The sequence below is a fragment of the Ips typographus genome, linkage group LG2 (assembly GCF_016097725.1).
Source record: "Ips typographus isolate SLU linkage group LG2, UJ_Ityp_2.0, whole genome shotgun sequence".
Taxonomy (NCBI): domain Eukaryota; kingdom Metazoa; phylum Arthropoda; class Insecta; order Coleoptera; family Curculionidae; genus Ips; species Ips typographus.
In genome coordinates, this window is record NC_138423.1 from 18,097,308 (window position 1) to 18,113,962 (window position 16,655).

The 16,655-nt window shown below is 35.2% G+C and overlaps 1 protein-coding gene across 2 annotated transcripts in view; it reads left to right on the forward strand.

Moving 5' to 3' along the window:
* Positions 1 to 16,655, forward strand: part of LOC145724775 (uncharacterized) — a 175,937-nt gene that overhangs the window by 114,951 nt on the left and 44,331 nt on the right. The window contains exon 2 of one of the 2 annotated variants that reach the window (XM_081973201.1): positions 7,692 to 8,243. The exons of the other annotated variant lie outside the window; for it this stretch is intronic. Coding sequence (XP_081829327.1) covers positions 7,720 to 8,243 — 524 coding nt within the window. The 5' untranslated portion in view covers positions 7,692 to 7,719. The remainder of the gene's footprint in view (positions 1 to 7,691; positions 8,244 to 16,655) is intronic. 2 annotated transcript variants of the gene reach the window in all.

A 16,655-nucleotide genomic window follows, 5' to 3' on the forward strand; every position in this document is an offset into this window, starting at 1 on the left:
TAACTCCCAATTCAATGGCCAATTATATGCACAAACATTGTCAGTACCGCTGACCAATGGCCTTTTAGTTAAATTAACCGGGCTCTGTCTCATTTGATGTGATTTACAAACGCACATTCAATGATGTTGCAAAAGCATAGAAACAGTAATTACCTGCAATTAAAGCAAAAATCTACTTTGTTTACTTTAAAAATAAAGTTCATGTATTGAGTGAGTTCTCTTCTAGTGCTTCAAGTTCATACTGTAGCGTAACCTATCTCTGCACATATCAGTGATTATGGGCAGTTGACATTGTTGACAGACTTTTGACAAAAATTCTACTTCCGACAGCCGTTGCACGGTGCAAGTTGAGATCATTCACAAAAGTTTTATTGAGACGTATTTTGGTCACAATTGTAACCTGAGTTTTAAGTCGTAATAACATGGGCTATCTCTTTTGGTCAGTATAAGTTAAAATGAGTGCACATGCTAAAATTGTAATCGAGATTCGGCTAAAATCTTAGGATTTCACATTTAAATAGCAGCAATCTCTTTCCTATAGCTTATTTAGTCAGATCTGAAAAATGAATATTTTTTGTATGTTTCTTCCCAGCCGTTGGTCTGAAATCATCATTGCAAGCTCTTCCTAAACAAGTTTTTATAGGGTGATGTTTTTGGCTTACCTCGGTTTGCCTTTGGTAGGAAACATGTTGCCGGTTGTTTCTTATCTTATTTCATTTTGGAAAAAATGAATTTTTAGAGTCAAATATAAACTAATTTCTTATAATCATTGTTTACCTACTTCTTTTGCACATGTAAACTTACCATTACTACTGTAGATCTACATATGGCGGGTTGCACAGACGCACCAGCTTCTAATGCTACTTGAGGAGCATTTGAAGGCTTCAAGACACTGTTTTGAAACTTTTTTAAGTTTCTATAGTGTTTTGGAAGCTTCTGAAATCTTTTTGAACTATTTCAGGAGCATTTGGAAGGTGTTTAGACAGTTTAAAGATCATATTGAAAGTTCTGGACTGCTTTTGAAAATTTTAGATGGTTGTTGAAACTGTTGGAAGTTTTGAAACTGCTCTAGAATCATACGGAAGCTTTTAGACTATTTTGAAAGCTTCTATGCTGTTGCAGAAGCATTTGGAAGTTTCTAGATTTTGTTTTGGAAGCTTGTGGAGTTTTTATCGTCTTTTAGAAGCGTCTGAAATCTCTTTACATTTGGTTTTTGGACAGTTTAAAGAGCATATTGAAAGTTCCGGACTGCTTTAGAGACATTTAGATACTTAGACGTTTCTAAAAGTAATTGTTGGATGATTTTAAACTGCTTTAGAGGCATAGTGAAGTTTTTAGACTTTTGAAATTTTTTGACCATCTCTCGACTAGTTGGAGAGCATTTATTGGAAGCTTTCAGTGTGTACTAAAAACTTTTGGAAGATTGTAGACTGTTTCACCTGCATTTGAAAGCTACTAGTCACTGTTTTGAAAGCTTCTGGTGTTTCTATCGTGTTTTCATTTGGACAGTTTAAAGAGCATATTGAAAGCTCTGGACTGCTTTAGAAGTTGAGATCGTTTAAGAGCGTCTGGACTAGTTCAAGAGCATTAGGAAGCTTTTAGACTGTTCTTAATAATTTTGGAATCTTCTAGGTTGTTTTAGCAGTATTTGGACGCTTCTAAACTGTTTTGGAAGATTTTTGACTACTTGAACTTCTTTGACCGTTAATAGCACCGGAAGCCGACAGTTTTTCTTAATATTTACGTCAAATCTAGATTTTTCACTTGATCACATGCTTACTGGATACCCTGTGAAACTATAAGTAGTCTTGCAATGTTCGATGTAACTTTGGCACAATTAACTCTGTTATAGTTTTGCCTTATTGAATATTAATTTGTAAATTGCTACTTACACATTTTGCAACAGGGGTACTCTTATTTAAAGTAGGTAAAAGACTATTTCAAATACACTAGCACCAAGAAAATATCAAACATAAATGAGTCCAACGGCATCACCACAATCAGTTTCGAGTATCTCAATATAGCAAAAGTCATTCATTATTACCTTAGAATTTGCCCAATGATGATGCCACGTGACGTGTTTAAGGTCACCCCAGGGCCCTAATTCTTGAAAGCAGAGAGCAGGACTCTCAAGAGAAGTTTTGATAGAATGCGACAGAAGAAGCTGGCAATGGCAGGTTTCTGCCACATTCTATCAACACTTCTCCTGAGATTTCCGTTCCCTGCTTTCAAGAATTAAACCCCTGGTCTTTCCTAGGCTAAGTTATGCTTTGACTGTGACAAGTCATATGCAAAATGTCACAGTAAAACTTAGCCTAGGGGGTACCTTTAAATACTAGGTGTCCAGAAGGCGAACTCTCTAACAAATAGCAAGGAAATTTCTTTGCTGTCATAGAAAACCCTTCTCTATTGTAATATATGGTACTCTCTACGTTTCGATTGGCGAAGATCTTGATCAAGAAGGTTGGGTTGGGGACCAATTGATTGTGTTTGCACCCCCCTTTCTTTGTTTTTGAGTTTTTAGTTAAAGTGTTAATGCATCTATTAGTTGTTGTTTTTGAAGTGTACGCTGTTCATGATGGTGGTGTTATGGCTATATGAGTTCAACAAAACAGACTATTTTAGAATGCAAACTTTGAAATATATGATTAATTACTGAGAAAGAAAGCAAAAAACGTAGAATTATTCAAATTATTGTCATTGATACTTGTCATTAACCCTGAATAGGAGGAAACAAGTAAAAGCCCTAGATTTATTACTAGAAATTAGTCAATGTTTTTAGGACAGATAGCTTCCCGTTTTCTATTGATGGTGTCAGCCGAATGTGATAGAAAATAGCTTAGAGAGTACCAACAGTTAATAGAAAGAAATTTTCTTTCTTGTCTATTTCTATGCGTTTTCTATTTCCTACATCGTTACGGAGTTCGCCTCCAGGAGAACCATGGACATAGGAAATTAACATGGAAAATAAGTTTTTATTTTTTTGCGCCTGTACGGTTCACTTAATGGAAAAACGCTTTAGATAAAAGTTGTAGAGCACATTTTCAATACCGTAGGTTTGACCATTGAGACGGTTCTAAAATTCGCAAAAAAAAGGAAAATGCACTTCCGGCAGAGCCTACCAACCTTTCAAAATCATAACAAATCGCGGTCCGCCATTCTATAATCAAAACTAGTTTATTTAGTAATAATTTTGAGTTACTACCCTCAAAATGCAAAGAAAATAAAATGAAAACGTGATAAAGATACTTCATTAGTAGGCACAGCCCAAAAAGCTGGTACATTTATAACCTCATTCAATGTCTCACAAACTGTTGTCCAGTGTTTTCATCACTTTAAATCGTTAAGGCTTGAGATAGGTGATTCGGTCGTCCTCATTCAATATTTCCAAGCAAAACCAGTGTTCTCTTAAAGAACTTAGCCACAAAGTAAGTAAGTTAGATAGAGACATTGAATCAGGTTCTAAATGCAACGTACCAGATTTTTGCGCTGTGGCTACTGATAAAAGGATCTTTATCGCGTTTTTGTTTTATTTTCTTTGCATTATAAAGGTTTAATTATTACTAAATAAACTTGTTTTCAATGATTGCATGTTTTGATTAGAGAATGACTGCATGTGAACTTTAATGATTTTAAAAGGTTGGTAGCACTGTCGGAAGTGATGGTCAAACCTACGGTATTAAAACAATTACAAGTTGATAGCCGATGTGCTCTACAACTGTTATCTAAAACGTTTTTCCATTAAATGAACCGTACAGGCGCAAAACAATAAAAACTAATATCCTATGTCCAGGGTTCTCTTGGACAGGCTGTATGTCGGTGCAATTGATTCATAATGGTGCATTTGAGGAAATCACAGCTCGGTGTGTGTTTCAGCTTGCTGCCTTTTTTGACCAATCACAAACTACAAACCAAGTTTCATCATTTCTGTTGGCAATTTGAAAAAATCCACACCAGAATAATAATAAAAACCAATAATTATGACCTAACTTGGGTAACCATTAAGGTATAACACCTTAAAAAGAATTTCGTTTTCAATTTCAACGAAGATGAAACCGATATACTTATACACAGCCGATTAACATTTTTAAGATCTTGTGTCGCCCGCGAAATACAAGCTGGATACCTGGTGTTTTCTCTCGTAAATTTCGTAGACGCGACAGGTGCGCGCAAAAAAGCGACCGCAGGAATGTTAAACGGCGGTACCCGAGGGGGTACCACCGAAGAAATTCGACGCTCTACTGTTGGCCTGCTGATTACGTTGTAAGTTAGGCCCCGTTTTTATCGTACGCGGTCAAATGTTTTCTGGAGGTTTATTACGTCGCGGCGGTCAATAAAATTTTCAACTTGTCACATTGTGCGCTTGAACGGAATGAATGGCCAATTATATGCGGAGGAGCGGTGTGGACGTTGACCAATGAAACGTCCGGATTGTTTATGCACTAAAAGTTTTTATTGGTTAGGATGTGTGCAAACACAAATCTAATTGTGATACGTTTACTATAGAAAAACGACTCTAAATTGAGGAAGAGATTTGCATTTTCACTCTTCTCTGAAGGCATAAAAAAATGAGAATACTTTTAAAAAAAAGTTGAAGGAAAGATCAATTAACATTCTTGGGCACATTGTGCGTTGCGTGATCGAGACCAGTTATCTCGGAAAGTGTTTTATTCCGAACGTGCCGAGCGATACCGAATCAATTAGATTTTGATTTATGATCATTCGCCCATAAGGAACTAATCACGATAGGTTGCTTTGTTTTTCTTTATTCTTTTTTGGTTGAGTGTAGTGTAGTTGCGTTTCGCAATCTAATGGTTCTCAAGAGAATTAGCTTAATTAAAAAAGAAACACATAAAAATGGACGTTTGCCCAAGTAAGCAAAAGTGATGGCATTAATTGAAAAACAGTGAGAACCATATCGAGCGACGTGTGTATCAATAACAGCTAATGCAGCCGTTAATGTTCTTCTTAAAAGAAATATTTAGCAGAAATCCACTTTTTGCTATTATTTATGTCACTTTACTGTTTTAACCGTATAACGATCAACCGTTTTGTGAGTGACATATGTGGGCAATATCATCAATTTTTTCTTTGAAATATCCTAAAATTATACGTGATCACTCTAAGCAATATGATAATATATCAATGGTTTTGAACAGTTGCCGTGTTTGACAGGCCGATGATACTTGACATTCAAACAATGACATGCGCATACAAAACTGTTTTTCCACTACTAAGATAATAAACATACCATTATTGACCGATTAGTAACTTGAGAAATTAGTTTTCTCTACCTTAATGATCATTGTTGACCTAGGTCAGAAATAGAGTCTAATCTCTAGTTCTAGTCTGGCACAAATACAACAAAAAAGGAAATATTATTGACCTAGTTAAATAATAATGTTAATGTCTATTAAGAGTATATGAAATATACTTGACGGTTAATTCTCAAATAAAACGAAATGGGTTGGATTTAGGTATAGGCAAGTAAATTGAAACGTATAGTAATTTTTAATGCTCAAAATGATTCCGTCATAAAAAATGTGGGTTTCTATTTAAAAAATTTAATTTATTTTTTTTAGTGGCAGGTTTATAGGCATAGGGTATTGTACACAAAAGTTGGTCAGAATTTTGTGAGGAATCCAAATATGTAATAATATATAGGGTGTTCTATTTAAAATAAGAAAATTGTGATCGACTTCCGGTATAAACGGAAGTGCAACCATCAATATCAATCGATGTCTTTCGTCGTGGGACACCCTGTATAGGTATATCTACCGTTTTTGTAGTTCTTCTACCGTTCTCCTGTTTTTTGTATATAATCTACCGTTTGTAATTACGTTATTGCCATTATGTTGATTGTGAAACTTTTCATATACTTTTTTAATTTATTGAATAGGAAATTTAATAAGGATTCTAAAAATGCGTTTAAAACAGTCATTTTTTTAATTGAAATTATTCTCTAAACCCACGTGATGTCTGTCACTATTGTCAGAATTGTCAAAATTTTACTAGAATTTGCAAGAATTACATTTTAACACAGTTTTCGAAACAAGACGATTTTCTGAGATTTAACAGTTATTTTGACAATTGTCACTTCATAGTTTAGCTAAATAGTCTTCTGAAATCACGTGACAACTATCAATAACGTCAAAACTGTCAAACCATGCTCTACAATTGCAAAAATCAGCGTTTAGAAACGTTTTCTTGCAGTATGTGATAATAAAACGTGTTTCTGAGATTTATGACAGTTATTTTGATAATCGTCACGTGACCGTCTAGCTAAATAGTGTTCTAAAATCATGTGACAACTGTCACTAACGTCAAAACTATCAAACTATTCTCTAAAGTTGCAAAAATCAGGGTTTAGAAACGTTTTCTTGTAGTAGTTGATATAAAACGTGTTTTTGAGATTTATGACAGTTATTTTGACAATTGAAGGGTGCACGGGAAAAACAAGCTAAGTCAAATTTTGAAGTTTTTGAGTACAGCAGTTTTATCTCTAAAATCGTTGTTAACTGGTCACCTATAAGCATTAGAAACATAAATATTTTTTTATAAGATACTTTTTAATATTTTTTTAATATTAAAGATACAGTTATTTTGACAATTGTCACATGACCGTCTAGCTAACTAGTTTTCTACAATCACGTGACAACTGTCACTAACATCAGAACTGTTAAACTATGTTCTAAAGTTGCAAAAATCAGATCTTTGGAAACGTTTTCTTTTAGTATTCGATATAAAGAATGTTTTTGAGATTTATGATTTTGACAATGGTCACGTGACTGTTTAGCTAAATTATCCTTTAAAAGCACGTGATCTAACGATTTTTTATTAAAAAAAATTAAAAATCTGTATTTTTGAAGTACGGTTTTTATATTATTTATAGCAAGAATCAATGATTACAATTTTTGACAACTATTAAAAAACACCCTGTATAATAATGTAAAATGAATGAATTTGATTTGATCTACAGTTTTTTGACTGATTATTCTACCGTCATTAATTTAGAGCACAGATTTAGAGTAATATTTTAGCGATTACTTTTCAATAAGATAAGCGGTGTTACCATGATCCCCAGAGTAGCAGTTTATCAACTTTTACTACTGTGGCTTACGTTTAAAGTTAAAAAACCTTTATGGCCGATGATAAAGACTTGATAACTATTATACTAAAGTCTTGTTTGACATCTTTTCCACAACGCAGCTATAGTCGAAATTTCTTTACAAATGTCAGATTATCTTTACTAAACAAATTAAACAAAGATAAATATAATTTTTGGTGATTTCATCCGACGTTGCCGGTACTGCTAAACACTGCAATTCAGTACTTTAACGTTGTTATTTTTTTTTTTAATTTACATTTTTGCTTGTTTTGATCTTTATTTCAAATTGAAATACCACTATTTTTTTCACTAAGCCTGATATTATACTTCAACATTAAAATAGAAGATAACATGCGATTAAACTGTTCATATTCTAAACGCTAATTACGCCGAACTGTACAAAGCCTTCAATCGCCTTCGGCCAATAGAAGAAGAATAAAACCGAAAGACGTTTGCCGGCCTACGTCGTTCTCGTGAAGGTAGCCCTAGGCCGGACGATTAAGATTTGCTACTGCTGAGCGCCTGCTACGTCTTCCACCACCATTTTTAAACAAAATGTTGAAGAATGTTTCCAATTCTATAGATTTTTCACAACATTGTGACGATTCAACATGCCTCCCACAACGCTCAGTCAAAACCGACCCTTAAAAAGGGAGAATGCATCCACGGCCAATGTGCTCATGTGCAAACAGTGGTGGAAGGTATGCTGGATGTACGGGGACCAAGAAAAATATTACAGACAGTTGTATGGGAAACCGAAAGGTTTCGAAGGACAAAAGAGCTTCTTCGACACACCTACGGAATACCAGAACAACGACAAACCTGTAAGACCGCCAAAGCAACTAAACAACACCCCAAAACAAAAAAATCCACCAGACTGGGCCATCCAGTACTACCAAACTACAAGACTGTTGGATGACACTCCTCCTCTACCTAATCTTGGCCACACTAATTCAAGTAATATTGGTGTACCTGTCGCGAGTGATTGTAGTGCTAATGGGAGTGTCGGTCAAAATGAAAAAGCGTTAAATAGGAGTTTTAGTTTTGAGGAGGTTCGAGTTTCGTCGCCAAATGGAGAACGTCATTGGTCCACCACTTTGAATGGATTAGATTTGACTAAACGGAACTATGAAGAGTAAGTAGTAGCTTAGTGATGGTGTTAGTTTTGGCATTTACATGTTTATGATCAAGTTCAACTTCGATATTTATACAGGTTTGGTTTTGAAGAGATTTACCATGGTGTCATGGTGAATGTCCAAAAGTGAAGCAAAAACGGTTAAATTAGGTAGTTATGCTATACTTACTAAACTTGGTTCACCCAAGCAACCAACTGGTTGTGAACAATTTCTAAGATATGTGCGGAATTTACAGTACAAGTAACTAATTTGGGCATACATATAATATAGTCTTCCGGTTTCTAGGCTCCAGCCTCTTCTGTCTTCTCAGTCCCCTGGTTGCAGGTTTCGTTCCGACATAGCTTTCTCTATTCCGCCGGTCCATGTCGTCCTGGGTCTTCCTCTTTTCTGTCGGCGTCCATTTGAGGATCTGCTTAGGTATTCTAATATCTTCCACCCTCTCCACATGTCCATATCATATTAGTTGTCTACGTTGGATCTCTTCTACTATAGTTGTCTCTACCTTCATAATTTCCCTAATTTTGTCGTTATTTTTTCCAATCTCGACCTTCCTGCTCATCTACGCCAAAAGTCCATTTGTAAAGATAGTAGCCGGCACTCTAAATTTGTTATTAATTGCTAGATTTCACATCCGTACACCACTATACTGTTGAATATTGAGTGGTAAAAGAGGTGCATCTTTTCTCGAGAGATACATTTGGACCATAGGATCGAGTTCAGGCAGCCTATCACCGTTTTTACTTTTATAATTCGGTCCTCTATTTCTTTCTCTGTACCACCTCCGTAATCAATTTTTGTCCCCATGTATGTATATTCAGTATAGCAGCTTATCGTTTTGTTTTCTTGTGGGTGAAGGTCAGCTCTGTCATCTCCACCGACAGCCCCCATTCTTCGTACTCTTTTAATAGCTTTCTTGTCTCTGATATAAGTCCTCTTTGTCTTGTGCGGTAACAACCTGATCATCTGCAAAGGACAATCTGCCCTATATTGGACAATAGATGCAAATATACGTGGAAATCACATATTGATAAGTTGGTTACTTACTTCATGTTTGTTAAAAATGAACAAATTTTACGGTTCAAGCATTCCTTCGTCAATAATTATTCTGGAGTATGTAAGTATCCCATCACAATTATACCAATTTATGATAGTATGACCTCTTTTAAAATGTTTCCTTTCTAAATTGAAAAGCTGGACAACAGCGTCAAAAAATTATTAACATAAGAGTATTCACATCGAAAACATTTATGGAATGTTGGTATAATGGACGGCGGCCGTTGCCAAGAGAATATTACCCGAGTAATACGCGAGCGGTAATATTTCATGGAAGTATCCGAAGAATGGGCTGAAATTTAAATGCTTTCAATAGAATTCACTGCTGAATGGGACCGTTAATACCGAGATTAGATCGACTGAATTATATGTTAAAAATTCACAATATGGCAAGTCGCTTATTCCAGGGTTGGCTCCGCTTACAAACCCGCCATTTTCATCCCATTACTCCTTAATTGTTTCTACCGTACGTTAACGGGAGTTCTGATCGAAACCGCTTAACATTTTTGCGAACCAATCGAATTGCCGGAAAATTACTAGTTTGCACGCTGCTATTTCAACTGTTCAACGCTATTCCCGTATAAAACCTTTAATAAGGTTTCAATTGGTGCTCGGACGTTTACGACGTTATAGTGCACTCAATAAGATATTGCAGAAGAAAAATACGCGTGCCGTATATTTATGTAAATAGTTGTTCGTAACTTGGACTAATAACCAAATTATGTAAATAGTTGAACTGAAAGAATTTTAACTCAAGTAAAGTAATATAGACATTGTATTTTACCAGCTTAACCTCACTCTTGTGAGTCTTGTCAAATTCTGTAAACAACTGAAGCACTGTCAATGTCATTTGTCAATCAATATGTTTCTGTTGTCATATTCCCGAATGCTCTCATAAAAAAGGTATAAAACAACTTTCTTGCCCTCACACGGAGCAATACTGGGGGCGATTGCTTCATCTATCAATAGCAAAAAACAAAAATAGTTTCTTTAAAAATGTTTTTTAAGAAACTGGAAGGCACAAGCTGGCAACCGCGAAATATCAATGAAAATCTTTGGAACTAATCTAAGACATGAATTTCAATCTGATGTCACCATTTATTGCGTCACTGTCACTTCAGCTGGGATGGAGAGTATAAGTAATTTAACAATGGTCAGCCTTTGAAGTTTCCAAAAATTTTTAAGTGTCATAGGTTATCGATGTTTTTAAATTAAATTTCATTTGCAATCCGAAATATGCCTCATAATAGTCCTAACGTCTGTTTTAGTAGTAGAAGTAATGCTTTGATCTTAGTATTAGGACTGAGCTTTTTATTGAGCATCACGTATGATTGGTTCAACTCAATAGGCGGAGAGAATGCTTATAATTTATGCATGGAACCAATTAAAACATTCTAAATTTTAATATTATAAAATGGTAAAATATGCAAAAAGGTCAGATGAATTGGCTCGAAACTTTGACAATTATTTTGGCATTCTATTTGTCAGTCACTATATTTCGATTTCATGCAACTTCGATCCTGATACGATGTTAGAAAAAAGCGAATCGCCTTTGAAACTGAAACCAAATTCAATACTGGTTTTCATATGATTCTGCAATGGAACCGAATTTTCAAATCGAATTGAATTCCTAATGAAAACAAGGTCATTGTCATTGTCTTTTAACGATTAAATCAGCTTTTGGTTTAAAACTAACTATTAGAGCTCTATGTTGCAAAATCGTTGAATATATCGATTAACTTTGTGGGATATGCCCAAAACTTATCAACATCCTGAAATAAACGTAGTTAACAATAAACTGTATGTTGATTTTTGGGTTGTGGTCCGTAATAAAACATAGGACTCAAATGCTTGATCACATATATTTAAACGTCTTAAGGCTGCCAGAAAGTCAGAAAGAGGTATCGCCTACAGTTATAAAAAAGATGAAATTATCGAAATGTGTAGAAACAAAAAGAAAATCAGCGAAAAATCAACAAAAAACAAAAATGAGAAAATTAAAAAAAAAACGTTTAAAGGGCTTAAAAGAAAGCAAAAACAAACTAAGCAAGAAATGCAAACCATGTAGGTAAAATACCTATGTAATTAACAATGTAGCTCAAAATTTCTACAAAAACAAATTTATCTAAAATATCAAATTTTTTATTATAGAAAAACCTGCTAATTTATGCTATTTATGTACTAATTGAACGCACTATTTCATCTTTGAGTAAATCTCGAAAATTCAACTTAAAACTGTTTTTCATCTTTATGTAACATTTAAACTTTGTGAATTTTGTGTATTTTGAGTACACTCTAAGCCACCTGTTACCATTTATTAACGGTTTTATTTTCAACACTTTTCAGTTTTACCAAAACACGTAAATTGACTCTGGAAACGAATTTCTAACCATATTTTCTGCGTAAATGTCGATCAACTCCCTCCTCAGTCTTGAAGTGCTTATGAAAAACTCTATTTAAAAACTAGGAGGAGCAGTTTTCATATTGTCAAAATTAGTTGCGTAACTTTTGTTAGTGTCTTTTATTCAAGAAGCCTTTTTACTGTTTCAGTTTGTCAAATTTTTCTCTGGTGAAATATCCTTCTTTATTGCTTCCTCTCATTTTATGGCCATTTTTCGTTCTGCATCTTCTTCTTTCTTCAAGCCTTATTCTTAATTCTAAACTGCTTGCGGCTGCTTTTTTCAATTTTACTTAATAATTAGACGTAAAAGAGAAAGGAAAGGCACGTCCCACACGTCAGCGGTACGTTTTAGATTAAATGGTCAGAACTCATGGAACTAGTCACTAGTTAATATGTTTTTAGGCTTGTGTGTGACAGATATAGTCTTTTTGGGTGCGTAAGCCATAACAATGAACAACCGACACCGTCAATTAATTCATCTAAAGTTAAACTGTCCTGACGATCCAGACTGAGAAAAAAAAATTACCTAAAACGATGAGTTATGATGGAATTACCACCAACAATTTTAACACTGATGAAGCATTTTTGAAAACATATTTTCCTCTTTGGCTGCAATTCTCGGCACTTTGCCAGCTCGTAACGAAAAGATGCTCAATATGACCTGTGATCGTAAACTTATAGAATTTTTAACCCAAAGTGTCCGATTAAAACGCAATCCGTATAAAGACAACCATTGAAGGAAATATTTCCCTGTCACGTCCACTTAACTTTCTCATAACTTTACTGTCTTGTAGAAAGTGTTTCCACTGTTGGAAAGTTTGTACAAACTTTTTCACTAAAAACGTCCATTCGTCTCTCCGATTGGCTCAGAGTTCGGTAAACTCCGTACAGCTTTAAAAATGCTGCTGTCTCACTAGTTACTGATTCTATAAAACCTTGAGTTCTAAATTGTTGCTCATTTACGACGTGAAGTTGCACTCAATAAAATATTCCAAAAGAAAAATGCGCGTGACGTATATTTATGTAAATGGTTGTTGGTAACATGGCAAATTTCTTGTCTTACTGCACAGTACCGTTTTAGAATTTATCGCCCGTTAGATAATTGATTGGTTCTTCTGGTCCTTGAAGTCGCACGGAACCCGCGGAGTCCAACCTTACATCGATTCGAACTGTTGCGGTGATTGATTAAAAAACTGCTTTGTCTAGATGGACGTTGAATAATTATTCTCTTCTCATCGATGTAGCGGCAAAAAACTTTCAGCGGTTTTAATGACGCTTGATGAGAGAGTTTTCCGTGGGATTTCGACTTTTTATAGTTGTTATGTTCAAAAAGTAGCACAACCTGGAAATTTCTAGGATTGACTCTCCCGCACAAGTCACAACTAGTTCCTAGAGTAAAATCCATGGATGAGGTAAGCCACAATGTAAATTTCTATTGAAAGTAAATTGACTCGTAAACCGTTCAGTGTTGTCACACACTAAACTGCAATTGTGTAAACAACCGCATTAACCGAGAAATACAAGCATGACGCTTAATTAAACAAGAAATTGTCGACAGCGTAAATCACGTACCTACTACAGTCGTAGATAGTAGACCTACATATTATATCCGCCCTCGGGTTTTGCAGACTTGGTTCTCATAGATTTCTAGATCGACACGACACGCTGATTAAATTCATCGCTTTATTCTCTTTCGCTGTTGAGTTGTGGATACGCAAATAGAAGATTTCTATATTCGGTTGAACAGTTTTGTTTATGTACTTAATGATAATCATTTCTTTGTAGAATAATTTAATTCTTAGTGGTTTTTGGTAGTAGGTTTTCTATACCACAGTCCACAAAGAGACTAAAGAAGAGAAAGAATCAAGAAGATTGAAGTCAGGAGATATCGTTGGTCATCGCAGTCGTAGCTACGAACCAAAGCAAGCGTAGGCTAAAATGTGGAGGTGTTATCATGCTGAAACGAGCTTCTAAATGTGACAACAAAACTAATTTCTACTTTAATTTATTTTAACTACTCATTTCTATTAAGTTTTCAAGGTTAAAAACAAGGGTACTGAATTGTATTTCCCCGTTAAAATGTCAAATTTTGCTGCCAAAAACAAAATAAGTCATCGTGTTCAAAACTCGGTGCGATAGAGATATTATATCCACTCTTAATGTTGGGTACAAAGTACTATTATATGTGTCTGGTGGTGTACTAGCCCATTCTGATAATGCAACAGCCATTTATTGTAGTCCTCCTCCTAATATAAAATATGTTACAACACTCAATACTTTAGCAATGATTTTTGGAAAAGGATTGATCAGATCACTTGAACGGTTCTCAAACAAAACTCAATAGTCTGTATACGTGTATTTTGCACATTTATCTTTTAAGAAAAATACAAATAACCCAGCAAATATCATACAAATTGTTTATCTACGATAGGACAAAAATTTTAGCACAGTGATAAATTTAAGCTTAAAACCAAAAATAGCTAGCAGCTTAAATAAAAAATAAATTTTTAATAATAGTGAATTTAACAAAATTGTTTTTTTATACATATTTATATTATGTATGTAGCTAAAATATAACAGCACATTAAAAATATTAAAGTATTATTTATTATTTAGTTATAAGTACAAAAATAAAACTTGATTAAAACCTACAATATTGATTATCATAAATGGGTCATTGATGTGATGAATTACTCTAATCTACTTGTTATTAATATTAATAATAACTGAACAATTATATTACATATATGGAATAATAATTTTGAATATGATACATAAATTAACATAATTTAATTTTCCCATCCTAGTGCGGGAAAATTCTATATTTCGAGAACAAAAATAGTGCGGAGAGATAAGATAGAAAAACCTAGAACTAATATTTAGAACTCGATTTTTGAGAAAAGATTAATGGCAAAAACCGCATTTCGATATCTTGTCAGTTCTCTGGCAGGATAATTAAAATGACAGTTAGCTATGATTTCAAAAAAAATTACCAAGTAATGGTAAAAAATTAATGGTGGATTTCTGGGATTAAAATATTACAATTTAGCACAACTTACCTTAGACGAAAAGTCAACGAAAAAATAAATACAAGGGGTTAAAGTAATGGTAATGGTAATGGTAGGTGTGGATGGTGACAGATGTACTGCGACCTGATTAGAACTATTGTACCCCATCTTCTTCTGCTATCTCAAGGTTTCCTTGTTCATAGCAGCCCCTCAGGATTTAGTTCCTTTAGGAATTTCAGGATCTTGAGTGGGTCTGTTCGAGGTATTTCTTCCACAGCCAGCTGGTGTAATCCCAGTGTGTTTAATCTTCTGTGGCGTAGAGCATAACGCTCCAGCAAGATGTGGTGGGGTGTTTCTAGTTCTTCTCCGCAAAACCTGCAGGTACTGTCCTCTTCTAGGCCTAGCTTTCTCTGAGTCGACAATGACCCGTTAGAAACCCCATTACTGCATTGAGATTAATTTTGCTGAGGTTAATCAGTATCTTCGATCTTGCTCGGGTAAAATTGCCGAGGAGTTCTTTGGCCTGCCTCAGTCCTGAAAGTCTTTGCCAGTGCGTTGCTCTCAGTTCTTCTTCAGCTTTATTAAGTACTGCCTGGACATATGCGTTCCTAAGGCCGCAGAATGGTTCTGGCCCGATCAGTGGCGCTGATGCTCCTTTTCGTGCCAGAGTATCTGCTTGTTCGTTACCCTCTACTCCGACGTGCCCCGGAACCCAGAGGAGGGTTACCTTGTTGTTCCTTCCTAGATCATTGAGCTTTCCTAGGCACTCCAGAACCATCATCGAGTTGATGTTAGATGAGCTCAACGCTTTGATGGCTGCTTGGCTATCGGAAAGGATCGCAATTTACTTGTTCCGGTATTTCCTGTCGAGGTTAAGCTGAATACACCTTTCTATGGCATGAATTTCCGCTTGAAAAATGCTAGGAAACTGGCCCATGGGTTCGGAGTATTTGGTGCGAGGCCCGTAGACTGCTGCTCCAGTCCCCTCGGGAGTTTTAGATCCGTCCATATACCATATTATGGTATTTTTTCAAGGGGTCAAAGTAACTTTTTTAAATTGTTTTTTTTTTTCAAATACCCCAGCAAATAACTCGCAAACCTCTTACAGTTTTTTGGGAAGAATCCAAAAAAAAATGTTTTTGAAAAGAAAGAATCGAGAGAAAAACTAATACACTTGAATAAAAATCCACGGAAGCATAAATTTGGTCCCCAAGTGTTCAACATAGACGTACTAGTAAAATATAACTAAATCACCTTAGATTGAAATCTACTTTATCAATCTTATATCCAATAAACACACAGGAAGCACAAGACTTGAGCATACCAGAACCCATTTTTATCCTCTTTGCAAGATAAACTTATCCAAATAACAGTGCGGTCAGTCACGTTTTCCACGATAGCGGAGGTGAAAATTATCTCGAAAATAGCGGCGGTTAAATTAAATAACATTGATTGAAGCCTTCGGTAAACGGCTTAAAGTAAATTAACCTGCTTGATAGTTTAGCTAAGATAACACTGTACTGCGGATACTGTTTGTTTGACTTAGGGCAACAATTCCGAAGACGTAGCGTGATGGAAGAGGAAATGACAAGTCGTCTTGCAATCTGCTCGAGATATTCGCTACCGACATTAAAACACGCCTGAAATTATAAATAAGCAATTGACATTCCTGCTACATATTCATTTTAACTGTGCAACGAACCTTTACAGGCCAGCCTACATTTTTACCAGGCGCCAAATGCCAGGGATGGTTGAACTTTTCTAATTACACCGCATAACTGAATCATTAAAATAATACTGAATATTACAATTTAATGGAGGAACGTGAGTTTATTTGAGCTTAATGTTCTATGCAAATTGACGTCATTTTCTGGTCTATATAAAAAAATCAGAAATGTATTGACATTTGGCTTATCGCTACAGACCGGGAAAAAACGCTGTCGCCGCAG